Consider the following 19,303-nt stretch of genomic DNA (forward strand, 5'->3'; position numbering starts at 1 on the left):
AACCCGAGTGGAACGTCAGTGCTGATATCCATCCATATGTATCTCAGCTCGAACGCAGATTTATTGGCGCGAATTTTCTGCGCGCTCACAAATGGAATTAGCAGGGATCCAATATGTGCGTATGCTGATTTGTCGGCAGTTTCACTGTGTCAACTGTGTCAGTGCAGAGCAACTACTTCTGCCAGCGTACAAAAAAAAAGAGGACGAATTAGCGATAATGAGCATGACGGAAATAGTGGAGCCGGTGACCTTCACCGTTCGGCTTTGCGCGACTGCTTTTTTTAGGCCGCTCACGAATGCACGTCCAACACACCTATATATTCCTCCATAAACGCCGTATAGTAATTTGCTTTAGCAGTAATGTAATTTAACGGCCATTTTTTTTTCCTTGCTAACGGTAGTTATAGTGTGAAGAAATTACTTTTAGTGCCCTGTTCTTCGTAGTTCATTGTTTATCTTTCAACACGGCAGCTATTAACGCAGTTATATCCTAACTATGCTTTAAACATCGAGTGCTTGCGCGGCATTGAAAAACGACGGTTTATTTTCCGAAGAGATGCACTTAGTAGCTGCCTGGGCCATTTTTACAGAGCATTTCTTTTGCAGCGGTTTTATTATATTCTAGAGGCGGCGACAGGGGCAAAAGGCGCGAAGGAATTGCATTGCAAGGCATTTCAGCTTTACCCTCCCCCCCCCCCCCCCCCCCCCCGATCTGGTAGTGGCAGTTTCCTTAAACGGTACGAGTCTCCCACGGAGAAGAGTTACGAGGAATCCGCCTTCGAAAAACCAAGAGAGCATCAAGGACTTGAAGTTGAATCCCATCACACTATCTTTTTGTCGCTATAAAACTAACCGTTCACGTCCTGCTGAAAGCCGGAGTCACAGTTTGTAGTTTCCTTTCGTTTGATTACATGGGCTCTGAAACTTTTTTTATAGTCGTAAAACTGAAGGCCATAACCATCAGCAGTAGAAGGAGAAAAACAGTACGATAAACCAGCCATGCGTTATCAGTGAACCGAGCGCACTTAGCTCGCTTTTCAAACCTTATATTAAAAAATCGCCTTGGCCGGACGGCATCCCCCGCGAATTTTTGAAATGTTGCGCTCCTTGCGTTTCCGAAATCTTTGAATGTTTTATTCTCTATACCTCTCTGCGACGTACAGATTGCGATCGACTGGGGAACAGCCAGAATGAGGTCTCTTCATAAAAACGGTTACAGAGAGCGTATTGTAAACTGTGGCTTTGTTTAATTAATTTCAACATCTTGCAAGCTGCTTCAGAACAAAATACTTAAACACCTCTGTGAATTTCTCGACACGTTCAATATTTCATGTAGTGCCCAAAACGAATTTAGAAAAAGTTTTTCCACATCGACTCAGTTAGTCACTACTGCATATGATTTTACAGCCTCATTAAAATCTGGTAAACAGGTCGATAAAATCTTTATGGACATTGCAAAAGCACTGGACAATCTAGCATAAGAACTCTTTAAATTAAATGTGATAATAAGCAACAAGCAGTTCGTCAATTTGAGTTTAGCATGGTATGTTTCATTCAATAATCACGGTTCCGATAACCTTCCAGTCAACTTTGGCGTTCCTCAGGGCTCTACTCTGAGACCTCCTTTATTTCCAGTCTTTATAATAATATCTGGGTAATGTTGATGTAAAATTAAGTTCTATACCAGCGGTTGTATCATTTACTCTCAAGATAAGAACACTAGTGAGCAATTACAGTTAAAGGAGGCTTTTAAAAAGTCTGGGTGTGAGGTATGGTAAATGGCAGTTAATGTTGAAAAAGTTTTATTTATGGAAATTACTCGAAAAAGGAATCCTCTTCATCTTAGGCACTCCGTTTGCAATGTTATGCTATCGGAAATCGAACACTTTAAGTATCTAGCGCTATGGATTGCACATCTATGCTTCACTAATTATGCCAAATTGTAACAAGATGTCCTAAATAAAAACTCTCTTTTCTGGGACGAGCTTTAAATTTCTCACATCTGCTGTTCGACTAACGGCTAAGAAACCTAACGTGCCTCCCACATTTGGTTATTCGATTATATGATACCCCTATCTTCCTAAACATTAACCAGATTAAAAATATACAAAAAAAGCCGTTTGCTTCATTTATAACACAATTTGAGGCACTTCAATAACAATCTCTTTTTGAAAAGAATAAACTGCCAACCTTAACTGAAAAAAAATGCAGCTTTACTCCTGAAGTTTGTCGCAGTTGATTAGGAGAGAGGTTGCGAAGTAGAAATTTGTCCCGTAATTTCTTTTTCTACAGGATATGCTACACGACAGAGGCGCCCCTAACCATAACTTCCTATTCCACTCGTCATAAATATAAGTACTCTTCCTTCCCTAGTCTCGTTAATGAATCAAGTAAGCTGGACCATGATACAGTTTTAGGGACTTCTCTAAACCTTTTTTCCTCGCGCCTCGACCTGTGATCTCTATTGTAACCACATCACATTTTAATCTCAGTCATAAATCTTTTTTTTTCACGTGGCGCTTTGTGTTGAGTTTTGTTTGCATGTTACACTTGGCTATCTTTTCGTTGCCTATTAAATGTATGTATCCGTGTATTCCCCCCTGCTCAAAATTCCAATTGGGATTGCAGTTTTTTTAAATACAACGTGTTTTTTTTTAGCTTTCAAGCTGTTTTCAATGCTGTCAACAATGACAGAAGTAGCTTCTTTTAGTCATTGCCCTTCTGATGCCGGACAGCACACACACCCACCAACTGACTAATTCAGCATACTTTTTTTATGTGAAATGTACGAAGACCACCTCTTTCAGAGCGCGCTCTAGTGGCAGCACTTAAAGGAACCGACCACTGAATTGTGAGCAGAGAATTTTGTTTTGCTCAACGGACAGCTTGCTGCCTAAGAGGATCGATACTGCAAAGGGTTTGTTAGAAATGAAGATTTTTACCAAGAATTTTTCGATCAGTGCATGCGCTCGTTTTTGTGTATTCCGATGCTAGGAACCCTGGTCAACGACCGCGATGGTGATTGCACGTCAGCAAAAATGATGCACCAAAATCTAATACAACCCCCACCTGTCAGAGAGCAATTATACTTTTTTTGGTACAGAGTAACGTACATATCAGTTTCCACACTCAAAGGTATTACGGTACATTAACGTACGCCTCGTCGAGGAAAGATTTAGAGCATCATAATTACGGCTTCATCCAATAAATTCAAAACACGGTGGTGGCTTCTAGTGACAAAACGTACAGGAGAGAGCGATATGATAAAACATCGCAAACACTTTTGAAAGAAAAATAAAACAATGCACTCAAAACCAATCAGTTATATTTACCGAGGTGCGGTCACGTGATGGGATACACCGATAATGGCAGGGGTTCACCGTAAGATGGCACTTCAGTTTGTTTTATGCATTTTCAACATAAAATCAAAATTATAAATCCTCGTTTCTTGAATACTCTGGAGTGCTGAAACCTTACAATATGAGACAAGATCCTTTCATTTCCACCGTCATCCTATGACACGTTTTGATGAGTGGTCGGTCCCTTTAAGAGCGGTAAGCTTTGCAACTGTAAGAGGAAGCTGTTCCTTAAGTGCGTCAAGTTACTTCCTTTTCCGAGCATCACAAACTTTTTCCACACAACTTCTTCCATGCGCCAAAGGGGCACCCATGGAACTGAGTGCAATATTGTTCTCGATAGACTTAGATTCACTGGCTCTTTGTTGCTGTGTTGTTGGTTGTTCGTCAGCAAATGACGCACCTGTTATTGAGAAAATTAAAATTTAAATTTTCTTCCCAGCACTCTATTGAAACTAGTGCCGTCAGTAACAAAAAGGGCTCCGTGATTATCGTTTGGAAGTGAAATGGCTACTCAGCCTGGCCTGAGAGATCCTCAACCAAGAAAAAAAAAGGAATTGACGTCATCGCAGTCTCCCTGAGTAAACGACCACTGGCAGGAATACTTGCAGTTCATTTTTTTTTTCAGCTCATAAAGCTGCGTTTTAGCCGCCGCGGTGGCTGAGTGGTTATGGCGCTCGGCTGCTGGCCCGAAAGACGCGGTTTCGATCCCGGCCGTGGCGGTCGAATTTCGATGGAGGCAAAATTCTAGAGGCCCGTGTACTGTGCGATGTCAGTGCACGTTAAAGAACCCCAGGTGGTCCAAATTTCCGGAGCCCTTCGCTACGGCGTCTCTCATAGCCTGAGTCGCTTTGGGACGTTAAACCCCCATAAACCAAACCATAAAGCTGCGTTTTCAGGGACAACAGCCTCTTTCTCACTAAAACGCGGTAATCTCTTAAGTACAAGGCAACTTGCGCTTGTCTTCGGTGTCTCTTAGACGCACGCGCCATACTCTGTCCCAGACGCGAGCGCACCCATGCATGGCAACGCTCATTTTCGACTTTCATCTGCATTAGGGAAAACTAGTATTAGTTATTGTCTTTCAGAGGCCAAGAAACTTAAACAGGGATCATAGAAACGGCAATCACTCAGGACTGAAAACTAAGACAATGCTCTTACTAGAGCTGCGAGGTCAGGGACAGTAATCGCTCGGGACCGAAGTACTTGCATTAAGATTGAGAGCTCTTGGAATTCTCGACGCTGGCCCCGCTGAGATCACATCATAGGCACTGAGTTATAAAACATGAAGCATATTAACTGTAAAATGCTTGTAAAAAATTATGCATGCCGTGCTGGAATATACGCTACTTCCACCTAGAACCCGAACCATATGCTAAGGTTAATACAACCTCTGGTAAAGTCCAGAATAAAGTAATCTTTGTTAATATTTATTTATGAGCATACGACCAGTACAGCGTCAATGACGACAGGTGAATTTTTATCTTGTTTATCTCTGTCCATAAACATGATTTATATTTGTTGTTTCATAAAATACGTATCCCCTATGTCTATGCAATAAAATCATCGCAGTGCCTGCGTATCCTTCTTAGGGTTGCGATCATCACAGTAAGGCAGGGTGCAGTTTCTGTCGCACACACAATTTGTGTACTCCTTTATTCTATGCAGAGGAGGCTACTGGAATCAAATTCCCACTCATATCGAATCTACATCGCATTAGTCGGTTTCCGTGGAAACACTAGAGCTTTTTGTTGTTGTTATAAGTGTGCGTCCAAGAATACATCTTGTTATATCCTCTTTCTTTTGGTGCGAGTGCGCGCCCACGCGCACGCAGGTATATGTGTGCGTGAGCGCACCGCCATGGTTAAGCTTTTTTCTTAACTTGGATTAATATATTCGACCAGCCGCGATGGCTTAGCGGCTATGGCATTTGGCTTATGAGGGCAAAGTCGAAAGAATGAATCCCAGCCATGGTGGATTTCGATGCATGCGAAACACAAAAACTGCAGTGCGCTGTGCGATGTTAGTGCGTTTATACAACGTCAGGTGGTCTAAATTAGCTGTGTGATGCTAGTGCGCTTTATAGAACGTCAGGTGGTCTAAATTAGCTGTGCGATGTTAGTGCGTATTATAGAACGTCAGGCGGTCTAAACTAGCTGTGCGATGTTAGTGCGCTTTAGAGAGCGCTAGGTGGTCTATATTAGCAGTGCGATGTTAGTGCGCTTTATAGAACGTCAGGTGGTCTAAACTAGCTGTGCGATGTTAGTGCGCTTTATAGAACGTCAGGTGGTCTAAACTAGCTGTGCGATCTTAGTGCACTTTATAGAACGTCAGGTGGTGTAAGTTAGCTGTGCGATGTTAGTGCGCTTTATAGAACACCATGCGGTCGAAATTAATCTCGAGCCCTCGACTACGGCATCCCTCATGGCCCGATGTGCGTCTTTGGGATGTTAATTCCCACGCACCACGGCACACCACCTTTCTGGTACCCGTGTTGTCTTAGATTGCTTGATGCTTTTTACTACGAGTCCTTTCTGCAATTCCTCGGGCGAATGAGGTTACATCGTACAAACGAACTGCAATAGCTATATAGCCAATGAGCCCCAGAGAAGGAAGTAATAGGTATTGTGCCAGTAACAATGGCTTTTCGAAATTTGTGACAATAGGCAAAGCAGCGAAGCGAACTGCTGTTTTATTTTGAGAATGAGAATGACTGGAGCCACTTGTGTTTTATCTACGATGTAGATGAATTTCCGAACAGGTGAATTGGGTGCTCAGGTAATAGCATCGTTTGTAGGTACATGAACCTTTTTCGTGCGCATACCCAGAATTCTTCTTTAGTCGGTTAACCTCATGTTACATTTTATTAGCCGTTTAAGATCACGACATTTCATTGCACGGGTGTTCTTCATTGACTCCTTTCCTGTATGACCACGGTTCTCAAAAATAAACGTGAGGACAGCTGGCACGATGCAATAACGCAAGCCGCACGTGGCGAGATAAGCAAGCAGCTCCTACCAGAAGCTGTACGCGGCGAATCCGAGCCAGGTGGAGGTCTGGAAGATTAGGTAGGGGGTGAGCACGATGGCGATCAGCCAGTTGACCTGTGGCGCCACGGTGAAGAAGGCGTACGCCCAAGCCATGTACAGCACTGGCAGCATTGTCAGCGACAGCATCACGGCCAGCACTAGCTCGAGCTGATGCCTCCGCGTGCTTGGGTGCCGGAACCACGACAAAACAGACTGCACACCGAGTGCAGGCCGGTTGAGAAAAGTACTGCCTCATCCCATCCTCAACACATGCAAACCGCAAAATGTCCTAGCGCAGAAGAGGCCGTAGTGTGTAAGTATCTACATCGACAAGAAATATTGAGGCAAAAGGGATTTGAGTAACCAGTCTGTGCAGGTCGTTGCCTAGCTTCACCAAGATTCTGTCGCCAGAACTGGATTCACTAGTTCGCGCCTGTGAATGAAGCACCCGTCTCTCAGCTGCACAAGCAGTTGAAAATTGTGCGGCCCAGTAGTGCTGGTGCGACTCTAAGCATTTCAGCCTTGGGGGGATGTAAGTCGTGTTGTTTGCAACTGTATTCAGCGGTCACACTTGATGTTGAACGAGGATAACGAGAGTTTCACCATTTCGAGCAGTCATGTAAGCAATAGAAAGAGGAATGCCAGATTAACTAATACACAGAACTAGGAATTGCGGGTCACATTTACGACCCCAAGGAGACAGCCCCGTTCGGATCCTTCAAATAACCGCATGATTTTATTTCTCTTATTGAGCGTTGTGAATGTTTCTCGAGCCATGTTAATTCTGCCCTTCCATGATTCTTTTTTGTGCACCGGGACAAGACCCCAGTCAGTGAATTTTCTTCCAGGCGGAACTCTTCTGCGGGGGTACAACGCCAAGGTGGTGCGGTCAGCAGCCTGCAGGGAAAAGACTCTGACCATCGTCTTGCCCCGGTGCACACGCACGAACCGTCACACGCCTGTGCGGATGCATCGTGCAATAGGCCAATATCCCTTGTACGGCTAGCGCTTTAATGCATGAGCTTCGGTCACAGCTCATCACGCCGATACAGGACTCAGCTCACGTGAACAACAGAGGAGCATTCGTGTATATGCAAGCATAAATAATAGCAAGGCTAGTCCACGTGTAACACGAATTAGTCAGCGAGCCTTTTGAGAGCTGCTGTCTATTTGTTTCCCAGTCTACCAAAATGTGCCGAATGCAGTTCCACTATAAAAGCTGGAGTGCATCTTCCAAGAGAAATGAATGATCAAACTGACCAGCAATTCCTGGGTGCTGTCGTTGTTGGTGTCGTAAAGGAACAGTGGCAGACAGATTCGTGGCGGCCATATTAAGCTAAGCGTTTGGTTTTGTAGAAGCTTTGATCGATAAAAATGAAGCCATCTCCAGTCGCATGACACTAGCAAAGTTTTCCCACGTTGGTTTGTGGACATGGTTCACACACTTCCTCACATGAGTTGTCAATCCGAACACTCGGCGATGTATGCATACCTAAGTAAGCCTTGCTTCAAAAATAATCAGCTAATAAGATTAACACACTCACCAGAGTAAAATTATTAGATACACAGCTAATAAGATTAACACACTCACCAGAGTAAAATTATTAGATACTTAAAATTTTACGCGGTAACGTTGAGGCTGCCGTTCTGCCGAAAATCCGGCGGAGAATAATCCCAGGAGAACAAACCTATGTGAGCCAGCTAGGTCAAGCGACCTTGTGGCGCCATCACAACTTGCTCACCGCATTGTGAGGAAACTGACCACTGTGGTAGGTGGCAGCTAAGTTAATGATTGGTTGCAAGAAGAGCAACCTGAGTCGCACGAGCGCCACCGGTGGCGGCACCTGTTATCGCAGAGCAGTGACGCATCTCTTAACCGCTGCAGCACTGTGCCTGGAGTGGTATGAGGACTTCCAGCGATCTATGCATTTAAAGTAGAGAATGACCAATCCCGCATACATGGGAATTAACCCATTAACGCTGTCGCGTCATACCCTTAAGGCGGAGCTTAAGTCTCCCCTCCAATTTTTAGTATTGCAATAATTATGGCGCATTAAACTCAGTACGTGCCTAGTATTTATTATGGTGACTCCACCTTTGTCCGTCTGTAAATATGCAGATGTTTGTCTCCTTTTAAAATATATCCACATTCCTGGTAAGTCTCAGAATGAGCCCAGTGTTGACGTGGCTGTCGCCAACGTTAGCAACATCACTGCTAAGCACTGGTTATCCCAGTGTTCCGGTTTTTCCTTTGTAAATCTAAATGGGCTTTATTCCTATATCTACGAACCTAGCCCATTCTGAAGAGTTTTCGAGTGGCCAATGAGCGCCTATTGAATGCAGTCAGATGGAAAGTGCGAATGTGTTCAAGTCCAGGATTCTTAGACAACGATTTTAATTGTGAGGCAACTGTGAAAAATACTGAAGGTAATGACCCGTTGTTCCGCTGCGTAGCAAAATATTTCTTTCTAAAGTTTGTCTATTGCTCGCATCTACTAGCTCAGAATCCTATAAAAAACCAGCGGTGAATGTTTTGAGAATAGCAAATAAGTTAATAACAAAACAAAATGCAAGTCTGCCGAAGAGAAATCTGCAGGTGTAATAACTGCTAGATTGGAATCCTATGATATATAAAAAATAGCTTTAATAAACAACTTCTCGTTGAAAATAGTGCTTGCCCAGAATTTCTGGGTATGTGTGTGTTTTACATAACACGTGAACAAGTATTCGCGTGAGGGAAGATTAGTGAACTCGACTACTAAGACTACTAGGACTACTAAGTTTTATCCTAGGAGCTATGATATCACGAAACGAGTTCGAGAAATGCATGCGCTTCCTAAGCTACTGTCACGCGTATATGTCGCCGGTATTTAGAGATAACGCAGACAAGACTGACAATCAAGCTCAACTGAACGTTTTAAATTACCTCTTGAACAAAAATTTGCATGCAGAAATGAGTGATTGTAGGGCACGTTTTCTGTATTTGTGCGTGTTGAGGTGTGTATAAGAGGGAAAGAAACAACATGAACAACGATAATAGTAGCAAGCTTGAACGATGGCCAAGCGGTACATGTTAAATATCCCCATTAGCATGTAACTTTTTCAGTGCTATTATCAGAGGTCTTATCAATTCAGTTTTGTAATACATTCAGACAAAAAAAATTAGCGAGGTTACCGTGCCTTTGATATGTCTGGCTATATGCATTCGGGAGACTAGGCCAGCAGTATAGAGCTGCCTGGTCAGACGTGCAGCACCGGCCAAGGGGACACTAATGACAATTTCATGTTCTGCCATGGACTGCCTTTGAAGGCCTCCGTACTTTCACTGATTCTGAGTGCGTTCGGAGGAATAATTTTCAGCGGAACGCGTCTTCATGCAGTGAGACCGTTTGTAAACCAGGCACTCAACGTGATGAGTCTCACTGTCTGCGAAGTCATTATGTCGAAATTCACTGCGAAGTTGCCGCTCCGTGCCGAGCGCAGCAAAAAGATGTGCACGTTCCTGCTTTTTAATGGACCATACATGCAGTATACCTAACGCCAGCTAGCTAGCACGGGTGTTGCAAGACGACTACAATAAATGGTATGAGACAGTTCTTCACGGACCAGGGTGATGGCCGATAGAGTCGTCAGGTGTTTTTTCCTGTTTCTACGTTCGACATAATTTAAAAACTGTGGAAGTGATTTGCTCTCTTAAATGTAGTGTACTTTACAACATGCATGGAGTATAAAAATTCACTCTAGTGTTCTTTTAACGCCCATTATCGCGCCCCTCACACCGTAAATTAAAAGATAAAGTGATGCTAAGATTATTTTCTTAAGGCCTTCTTCTGAGGTCCTGTGCTGTATGCGATATGAGCTTATTAACCTGTTCAGAAGCGCCGAGCTGGCACGTATGGTTTTTGCCAAAAGTAACCAGGCTGCTTTATTTGTTTCTCATTCATATAGAGGAGTCCTAACGGCTCCCCTCAAGATCAAAAGGTTTTAAAAGGTGAGTAAAGGGCTCTCTTCGCCTTACAGAGATTCAGAAATTGAGAAGTCGCATAAGCGCTCTACTATACGACTGAGAAGCAAACCATGCAGCCTGGGCACTTTTGGCGATAGGCAGTACGTACGTACTCGACGGCAACATGTACGACATACCGAGAACAATCATATCACGAGCGGAGACAACACGTCGTAACAGACCAGGATGACCCATTAGATCATGACGTTATGACGCATACCAAGGGTTCGTCCTCAAAAAATCCGATGCCGGAAGAAAAATGGAATGGAATAAATATAACAAGTTGCCCTGTTCTCGTGCAGGCTCAGTCAGTCAGTCAGTCAGTCAGTCAGTCAGTCAGTCAGTCAGTCAGTCAGTCAGTCAGTCAGTCAGTCAGTCAGTCAGTCAGTCAGTCAGTCAGTCAGTCAGTCAGTCAGTCAGTCAGTCAGTCAGTCAGTCAGTCAGTCAGTCAGTCAGTCAGTCAGTCAGTCAGTCAGTCAGTCAGTCAGTCAGTCAGTCTATACTTCGTAGCGATACATTAACAACAAAAGAATATCAGCGGTCAAAGCTCTAAGAACCCCCCAAAACACCCATTGTATTTGCTGCTGCTGGGTCGTCGCAGTTTGCATCTAGCGCTAAACTTTCTCTTTTTTGTACTTTTTTTTGTCCAGAAAATGCTATTCTTCTCCTGCTCCGTGATGCCCGCGTATTCCGCAAGATAACCTTGCTATAAACTAACCCTTTTTTATCAGTAGTAGCCATAGCGATTTAAAGCTATCTCGTAGCGAAATTACGACCTAGAAGCAGACGTGACGTCAGTGGCCATGCGCCAAACAGACTGTACACTGGTATCATAGTGTGGGCTTTTCGTTCGCGATGTGTCCGTCTGCTGACGGTTTTTCTAGGAGAAGACCCTCAGACACATCTGGCAGAAAGCAATGAAATGCCGCGAGAGCTGACGGTTCAAACATCCTGCTGGCTGGTTACAATTTGCGCTGTTTTTATCTCTCATGTGACGCACCCACCCAAGGGAATCGATAGGACGCACTCCCAGGTCAGGTCTTTGCTTCTTTTTTTTTATTATTGAGACTGCGGTGTTACACCTTCTCCATCGCCGCCTCAAAAATTGATCGTTGTTCTGCCGGTAATGATCTTTCCGAATGAGAAAATCTATTCTCGCTGCGGCGCTTGACGTGCGACCGATAAGCGTTCCAGCGGGAGCAGATACAAAGCTGCCATCTCACCTTGCTTCCATTAAAAGAAAAAAATTCACTTTTCGCACATTTAGTGCTTCCGAGTTTCATATGTTTACACCGGGGAAGTTTTTCTGTCGCGAGAGTAGGTCTCTGAATGTCAGTCTTTTTAAACTCCACTACCGAAAAGCCTCCATATTAAAAAGGTACCTGATTGTATGAGCTAGGCTCAAAGTCTTACCCTATGTGTACTGCGAAATAGTGAAGCCATTTCAATTACACATACCGGTAACACCATTCTTGGGTGTAACCGTTAGGAACTACGTGGCTAGCGTGAAGCATGCTGCCGCCATTGATCAGATTTTTTGTCTAGAGAAAGAGCAGCGTAGTCAAGTATTAATCAGTGCGTGAAGGATGTGTATGGGAGCAGTACTCCGTCCTATGTAACCGTCTAACGGGCTTGTTTACAAGGTCACCGATGGGTCAGAAAATGTGCCGAAAATGGGTAGACCTTTATTTATGAATAATATCGTGGCGATAGTGGCTCAAGTTTTCGAAAAGCTGGACATTATTGGTGAAACCGTTGAAACAACCTCAAACGGACGTTTCAGCATGTGCAAAATGTCCGGACTAAAGGTGAAAAATGTTGAGAGATTAAATGAGAAAAATCGAAGGAAGCGTTGTCCACAAATGTTAGCCAGGATGAAGCGCTGATGATTCTTACTCTCACGGGCAATTGATGATAAAATGATACTGAGATTTTTCCTTGGGAGCCCGACCGCAAGCACTCGAGTACTTCCTGAAAAGAGAATTCTTCGTCACCCGTGAAATTCAAGACTACCACTGGAAAGCTTTACGAAAATTTTGAGAAAAAGCGAGCTATAATACAGGCTTCGTCAGGTTGTGTGAGAACATTAAACAAAAATGTGGGATTAAACTGAGCTAAGAAAGGCTTCCGGCTTCGCAACACTGTCCACGTTCGCAAGTCTCTCGTTACGCAAGGAAATGAAGTTTAACGAGGGTTCGAAGTCAGTTTTTTTAGGGAGCCCGACCGCAAGCACTCGAGTAGTTCTTGAAAGGAGAATTCTTAGTCACCCGTGAAATTCTAGACTACCACTGCAAAGACCGTTGGGGAAATTTTGGAAGATGGCGAGCTGCAGTACGGGCCTCTTATGTTCGTCCGTTCGAGTGAGCACGTCAAAGAAAAATATGGGATTAAATTGAGCTAAGAGGGGCTTTTTGCTTCACAACACTGTCCACGCTCGCAAGTCCCTCGCAACGCAAGGAACCGAAGGTTAACGAGGGTTCAAAGTCGGCAAGTACCTCTCCTATTCCCCTTGATTTGGCCTGAGTGACTCCACTTTCCACGCTGGAAGAGTTACGTCTGAGGAGCCCGATTTCTCAATGATGACGAGCTCAAAGAGGCAGTGGGGATCAATTTTCAGGGCTACGGCGCAAGTCGCTTCTCTCTATGAATCAGAGAACATGGGAAGCGGTGTGAGAAGTGCAGTTGCATAGGGGAGGAGCCACACTTGCTATTCCTAGATTTTTATGGAAAAAACCTAACGCTTAGGCTTGCAAAGCATGGCGTAGACGAGAGCTACGGGCTAATGACGTCTACCTTTAGTGTCCTTTCTGCACACCACAATCTCAATACGCGGGCGCTTTTCTTTGCTCTCTCATTCTGGGTCTATGGAAGTGCGGTGGCCGCGGCCGATAAGCAAACCTGTGAACTCGTGTTCAACAACAAGAGGCCATCGCCACTGAGCCAAAGCTTTTGTGAGAGTGGGCCTAGCTGTGTTAGAAGATTAGCAGCCTTCTCATTGCTGTGCAGGCACACTAAGAACCAATGCTGCAAACTCAGTCAATGATGCTGCATAATTCCCCCTACTTTGTCACCGCACTACGCAAGATGATAGCAGCGCCTGATAGCAGCGTTTATGTGTTTGTTCATCGATGCGCATGCAACATCAGTGCGCTGCTGTCCTGTCTTCTTGAATTTCTTTTTTTCCAACCCCAGCGATAGATCACTAGTAGCGGTGCGCCAGTATTGAAAGTTTTCGACTAGTGCGTCCAAAATCTTCCTAATCACTTCGACTAAGGAATCGAATAGCGGAATTGCAAAATTATTCTAAACGCATCGAATATATTGTCCACTTCTCGAACGATTTTGGAATACCTGGCACGAAGTTTAAATGAAGCACACCGTAGTTCTTTCTTACTCGTATCAGGTGCCGGTTAAAGAGTTGATATACTGAGATCATATCGCGCATCCCCTAGTCGAGACCACTGTTGCGTCTTTCGACAGCTACAGTTATATCTCCATGAGCTATAGCGCCGTACCTCTGCACCGCTGCTACCGTTTAGCTCTGTTGCACGATTGTTCGATTCGTGTGAATATTCGCATAAGTGGCTAATGCTCTTAAAAATATTCGATTCGTGTTCGATTCCGTTAAGTAACTATATGACTCGAATAAGATCGGAGCCTACCTTCAGTATTCGTACCTGTTTTTGTAGAAAAAATACACTATTCGTATTCGATTCAGTTTTGAAAAAGTACTATTCACGCACCCCTAATTACTAGCTGCGCTGTTCGCCTACTTAATAGGGTATTCTAGGGTTTTTCTCCCAGCCACAAAGGTCATTCTGGTAGAGACTAAACGTAATTGCTGCTTTGTAGTACAGATGTCGGTGTGCGTTAAAAGTCGCACTTGGTAGAAACAATATTGAGCCCTCCACTAAGGCGTGCTTCATAAACCAGAGATTAACTTAAACACCTCAAGCCAGTTATAGTTACAAATACTACCCCTATGATCTCCCAGCTCTACTTTTCGAATCGCTATACTAGAATACAATGAGGAAGAACGCTATATGAACGGTCATGTAACACCCCAAAATACTGGCCACTCTCCCTTGCCATCTGCCAACCTTGTGAGCATTCCCGGTTGTAAAATGAGGCAGAGCAATATATTCAACCAGTGCATTATTGGCACCGGTAACAATACCGGTGAAACCAGATAAGGTGAGAGCAAGAAAGACAATTTATTTGCACGCGTCTCTTTACTATTGTCTTCGTGCCGGGCCGTCATGGTTTTAGGTTACTAAAGTAGCCAATTGGTGAAACTTTTTTTCGTGGCAACTTCCGCATTTTTTAACGCCAAACATTTGAACAAGTGCGTAATTTAAACAGCCTGTGCTACTTTGTGTTACAGGGCGCGCACAATTCAGCGGCAGCGTTGATTATTTTCTGCGTAAGATTTATTTATTTTTTTGCAATACGGCCTTTCTTTCAGCTGAAGCCGTAGCGGTATACAAAAGAAAAAGAAATAATAAACCAGACGGAGCCTTTGCTATTCACTAACGCCCATAAATTTTGTAGGGCATATACAAGAACGTACAAGCACGTTGCTGGAGGGGCCCTCATCCCTTGGCGCCGACGACTTGCGCTTGCTTTTCTGACCGGGCACTGACCCATACCGCTTCCTTCACCGCGACGAGGACGAGACGCTCCGTCCCAGAACGGTCGAAGAACGCGAGAAGGGAAGGAAGCTGTTTAGCGTGAAAAGCCCCATTCCTGTCCTCGATTCATGCCCATCTTTCAGGCTTGACCCGGCCTCGCGAGAGCCAGGAGGTAGTGGCACACCATCGAAACCATGCGCGGAAGGCTCCAGCTGCTTTTAGACCTGCTTTGAGGCCCGTTGAACCCACTGAAGTTCTCACACATTCAGCGAGAAAGCTTCACCTTCTCTGCCCACTGGCAAACGGTCTTAGCCGTTGCCGGTGCATTTGCTAAAACATTTAGTTTGCTTAACAGAATAATGGCGCAGATCAAGTGACAGGACAGCAGGAGAGCACAAACACACACAAGCGCCAACTTATAACTTTATTGTTTGGCTGTCAATATGCCGAATTTATACCAAGCAACACGCCCAAACTGTGAACAATAATCAAACAGTGACGCACATGGACGCTATGTGCGAAGCGGTAAATCATGATATCGCACAAGGCAAACAACATGACGAGTGCACTAAGCTCTACCGCAGCACGTGGAACATCCCTGTCTCAGATGACTAACTGGCAAAAAACAAGAGGTAAAAGACGGGACGACACAAGCTAAAACCTAAACTAATCACGAACATATCACTGAAGAAAAATTATGACGGAAGGCTACGTCACAAAACCAGGAAAATGACAAAAGAGGTCTAAAAGGGCTAAAACCATGAGAATGAAACCTGAAACGTCAACAGAACACGGCAAAGACTCAGTGTAAAACAATACGCATAAAACAAAACTAAAAAGCCAACAAAAACACGGCTAAATTCGATGAAAGTTAATAACAAGAAACCTGGATTAAAAGCTCAAAAAACACACTAAGTATGCTGACACGACCTTGGGGCCCCGTATGGCGAGTCAAGGACAACAAAATCAAAACCCTTCAACTAGATCTGCCACCTCCAGAGCGCTCTCGTTCGGTGAGGAAGGTTAATTCTTTTTTCGTTAGGCCGATTGATGCCGCGCTGATGCATGTCTTCTCAGCTCGCGCTATTTCTTGCGCTTCTACAATTTCGCGGGTGAGCTGATCTTTGTGCTTGTAAATAACAGAGCATTTCTTGAGTAGCGCCCTGCACTTGCAGGACCTGCAGTGTTCGGCTAAATGGCCTTCAATTGCCAATTGACGTAACTTCCTGCGATGTTCTTTCAGCCGCTCGTTGAGGCACCTTCCTGTTTGGCCTATGTAACTGGCACCACATGTTAGAGGGATCTTGTAAATGACTCCTTCAGAACAGGCTCATTCAGAATATCTTACTATTCAAAATAGACCGGCGCCTATAGCTGACCTGTCCGATGAACACAACTGCAAAGCCGAATGCGCCAGTCTTCTGCTCAATGTGCATTAGTTTCGAACAATCAACCGCTAAATCCATAGAGCTTCCCACGTTTGACTAAGGACATACAAGATTGGATTGTGTTTGTTTCTGCGGTGTCAGCTGTAGCCAGTGAGCTTATGAAGTTTACAAGCTAACATGAACACAAATCTGAAAGCTGAGCCTTTATTTTTAGAATAATAATTTTGATGTTATCCGGAAACCATTTCATATTCTCACTTTTGTGCGACACATAAATTTGAAAAATGGGACCTGCACAGTTTCAAACGTTTCCGACTGCTTTCACGTTCCCCAAGGCTGACTTCACCTTTATTTTCCTCTGCTCAGAAGAGGCCAATTTGGTCAGCCTCAAGTTGGTTTGCAGCGAAGAGGTGGCGGATGATGCCAGCTATTTATCCGTTAATTGTTTTCACATTTCAAAGTTGGGGAAGTTAAATAGCAAAATGTCACGATTTGCACCATGTCGCGCTTTGCCCCACTCTCCCCTACTTACAAAATCAATGGATATTGACATACGCGACCAAAATTCCTGCTTAATGCCTTTCAACGCTTAAAGCGGTATTATTCTCATGGACGCCCCTTTATATTACTGTACCTCCTTGCGTCATCCTTTGCGGGGAAATCCCTTCGCTGTCGCATAATACGCTTTCGCAAGAGCGCTTCCTGATATTTTCGCGACACTTTCCATTTTCTCCATAAGCCAGCCAGCTCCATCCGACCCACACTCCGAAATAGGGACACTTTCTCCATATCTTCGCGAACGCACGCCCAGACTTGTAAAACCTCCCCGAAGCTTCCACACCGCGCCGTTGCGTCGGGCACTGAGGGTACGCGCGGCTGTTCCCGGCGTGCGCCTGCTTGGTCGGAATGCTCGCAGCCAGCGGGCCGTCAGCTGAAGGATTGGCGGCCCTGTTTCGCGCTCGCGCCGCCCGCCGTTCGAAGCGGCGCCACGCAGTGGGTCGAACGCAGTTGCAGCGCGGCATCGTCACCGCCGCCGGCGCTACAAAATAGAATGCCGACGCCGTATTAGGTATTAGCATTTCATATTTTTCAACGCTGCTTACCATAAAGTCCGCGAAATGACCGTAAAACGCTCTCTTATGTACGCTATTGGGTCGAATTGCATTCGCGATGAAAAATTGGCCGCGCCGTTGTCGACGACTGTGTGCGCTGCCGAAGAGTTTGGGCGAGGAGGAGGGGGAAGAGGGTGCGGCCCCGGGTGGCGACGAGAGGGCGTCGAAGAGAGCCTGCCGCGTGGACCATAGGCCCGCGCCGCGACGCGTGCCCGGCATGCTGGCCGCCAGAATGGCCAGCGTGAAGACTCGATCCCGGAAGACGCGCGGGTGCGGCCGTGCATTCAATCGCGCTGCTCCCACTTGGCCAACTTAAGCTGCACTGCTGCGATGTGTATCCGATTTCAGGCCGAAGCACGGAGCTACTGAGATAAGTCATTCACCTCGAGAGGACGCTCTCGTCGAAGGGTCAGCCCAAAACTGATAGCGTGCTGCTTTTCAGGAAGGAGAGAGAGAGAGAGATAAAGAAACCCTTTGCTGAAAAGTGAAGATTTTTGAAAATGAAAAAAAAAATTTGCTGACGTGCTACTTTGCGTAGGGAAAGAAATTGGTGATAACAAGAAGGAAGGAGAGGGGAGGGCAAAATTATTAAGTAAAGAAGTAACAAAAGGAAAATAAAAAGTGCAATGAAAAGAATAAAAATAAATGGTCATTGAACTTGGGCTGACTTGCGTCAACGACCAGTGCTATGAGATCGTAAGTGGTGAATTGCAATGACCTACAAAGGGGATGACAAAGTTCACTGCATGAAGAATGAAGCGCGCATAATGGTGATATTTTATGAGAAATTCGAGTTTGTAGAGTAGGCCACCGTCATTTATATAGGCAAATAAAAAGTTGATTGCATGTCTCTCGTTCATAAAGCGCGTTAAGGGACCGAATACACAATCCACTGTTAGAGGCACTTGGGTGAATTGCTCCATACAATGTTCCTAGAACGCACACCCGTCAGCATACGCGGGGTATTAAAAAAGAGTATGTTGTACTGTTTCTAGTCAGGCGTAGTTGTCGCAATGCGAACTGTTTATTTGTCCTACACGGCACCGCAAGCTCTTTGAAAATACGATGTTCAGAAGGAGACGATGGCACAGTTTTCCACTAGGTGGTAGTCTACGTTTGGGATGTGGGTCGACTGAGTCGAGTCGAGAAATGGGTTGTGATGTGACGGCGAGTTCCAGATGCGATTCCTTTCTTCATAGGCATATCATACGGTATATCTTCTAGCCAGTTGGGACGCATCCGATTTTCAGAAGAAATTCCTCTTGTACTTCGGATGCTGAGCACGTCTGCGGACCGCTTCATCTGCTCTTTCGTTGGCTAGAAGGCCACACTGAGCATGCATCCATTGTAATGTTATACAGGAAGTTTCGCCTAAGACGTCACACAATTTTAGAAAATAGGCTTTCTGAGTTATCAGAGCGCTTTTTTCGGCATACCATTGCCAGCGGAGTAGTACATTAAAAATAGCCAAGACGTGCTAATCAGCAGGCTGGCTAGCTAATATTGAATAGCTAACTTGTAAGCTGTTTCTGTTAGGCACCATAATTATTGAAAGGCGTGTAGCCCATCGTAAATACAATCCATATCAGTTTTTAGAATTACGAAAACCCAGTTACCCCCGGTGCTGTCGCCCAGCAAATTTTCGCTATTTCGACGTGTTGCGTACACTGGAGAGGTTGCTTTGCCTGCGAGCTTTTCGAAAGCGCATGTGTTTTGGCACGATGTAGGCAAAATTTGTTGGACCACAGCACCGAGGTAACCGCGTTTTCTAAGTACTAAAA

The 19,303-nt window shown here is 44.8% G+C and overlaps 1 protein-coding gene across 1 annotated transcript in view; it reads right to left on the reverse strand.

Moving 5' to 3' along the window:
• The window catches only part of LOC144094634 (uncharacterized), a 73,735-nt gene that overhangs the window by 15,241 nt on the left and 39,191 nt on the right, over positions 1-19,303 (reverse strand). Inside the window, exon 6 of the mRNA XM_077628560.1 lies at positions 6,375-6,598. Within this exon, the coding sequence (XP_077484686.1) occupies positions 6,375-6,598 (224 nt within the window). The remainder of the gene's footprint in view (positions 1-6,374; positions 6,599-19,303) is intronic.

This window comes from Amblyomma americanum, chromosome 1, assembly GCF_052857255.1.
Source record: "Amblyomma americanum isolate KBUSLIRL-KWMA chromosome 1, ASM5285725v1, whole genome shotgun sequence".
Classification (NCBI taxonomy): Eukaryota; Metazoa; Arthropoda; class Arachnida; order Ixodida; family Ixodidae; genus Amblyomma; species Amblyomma americanum.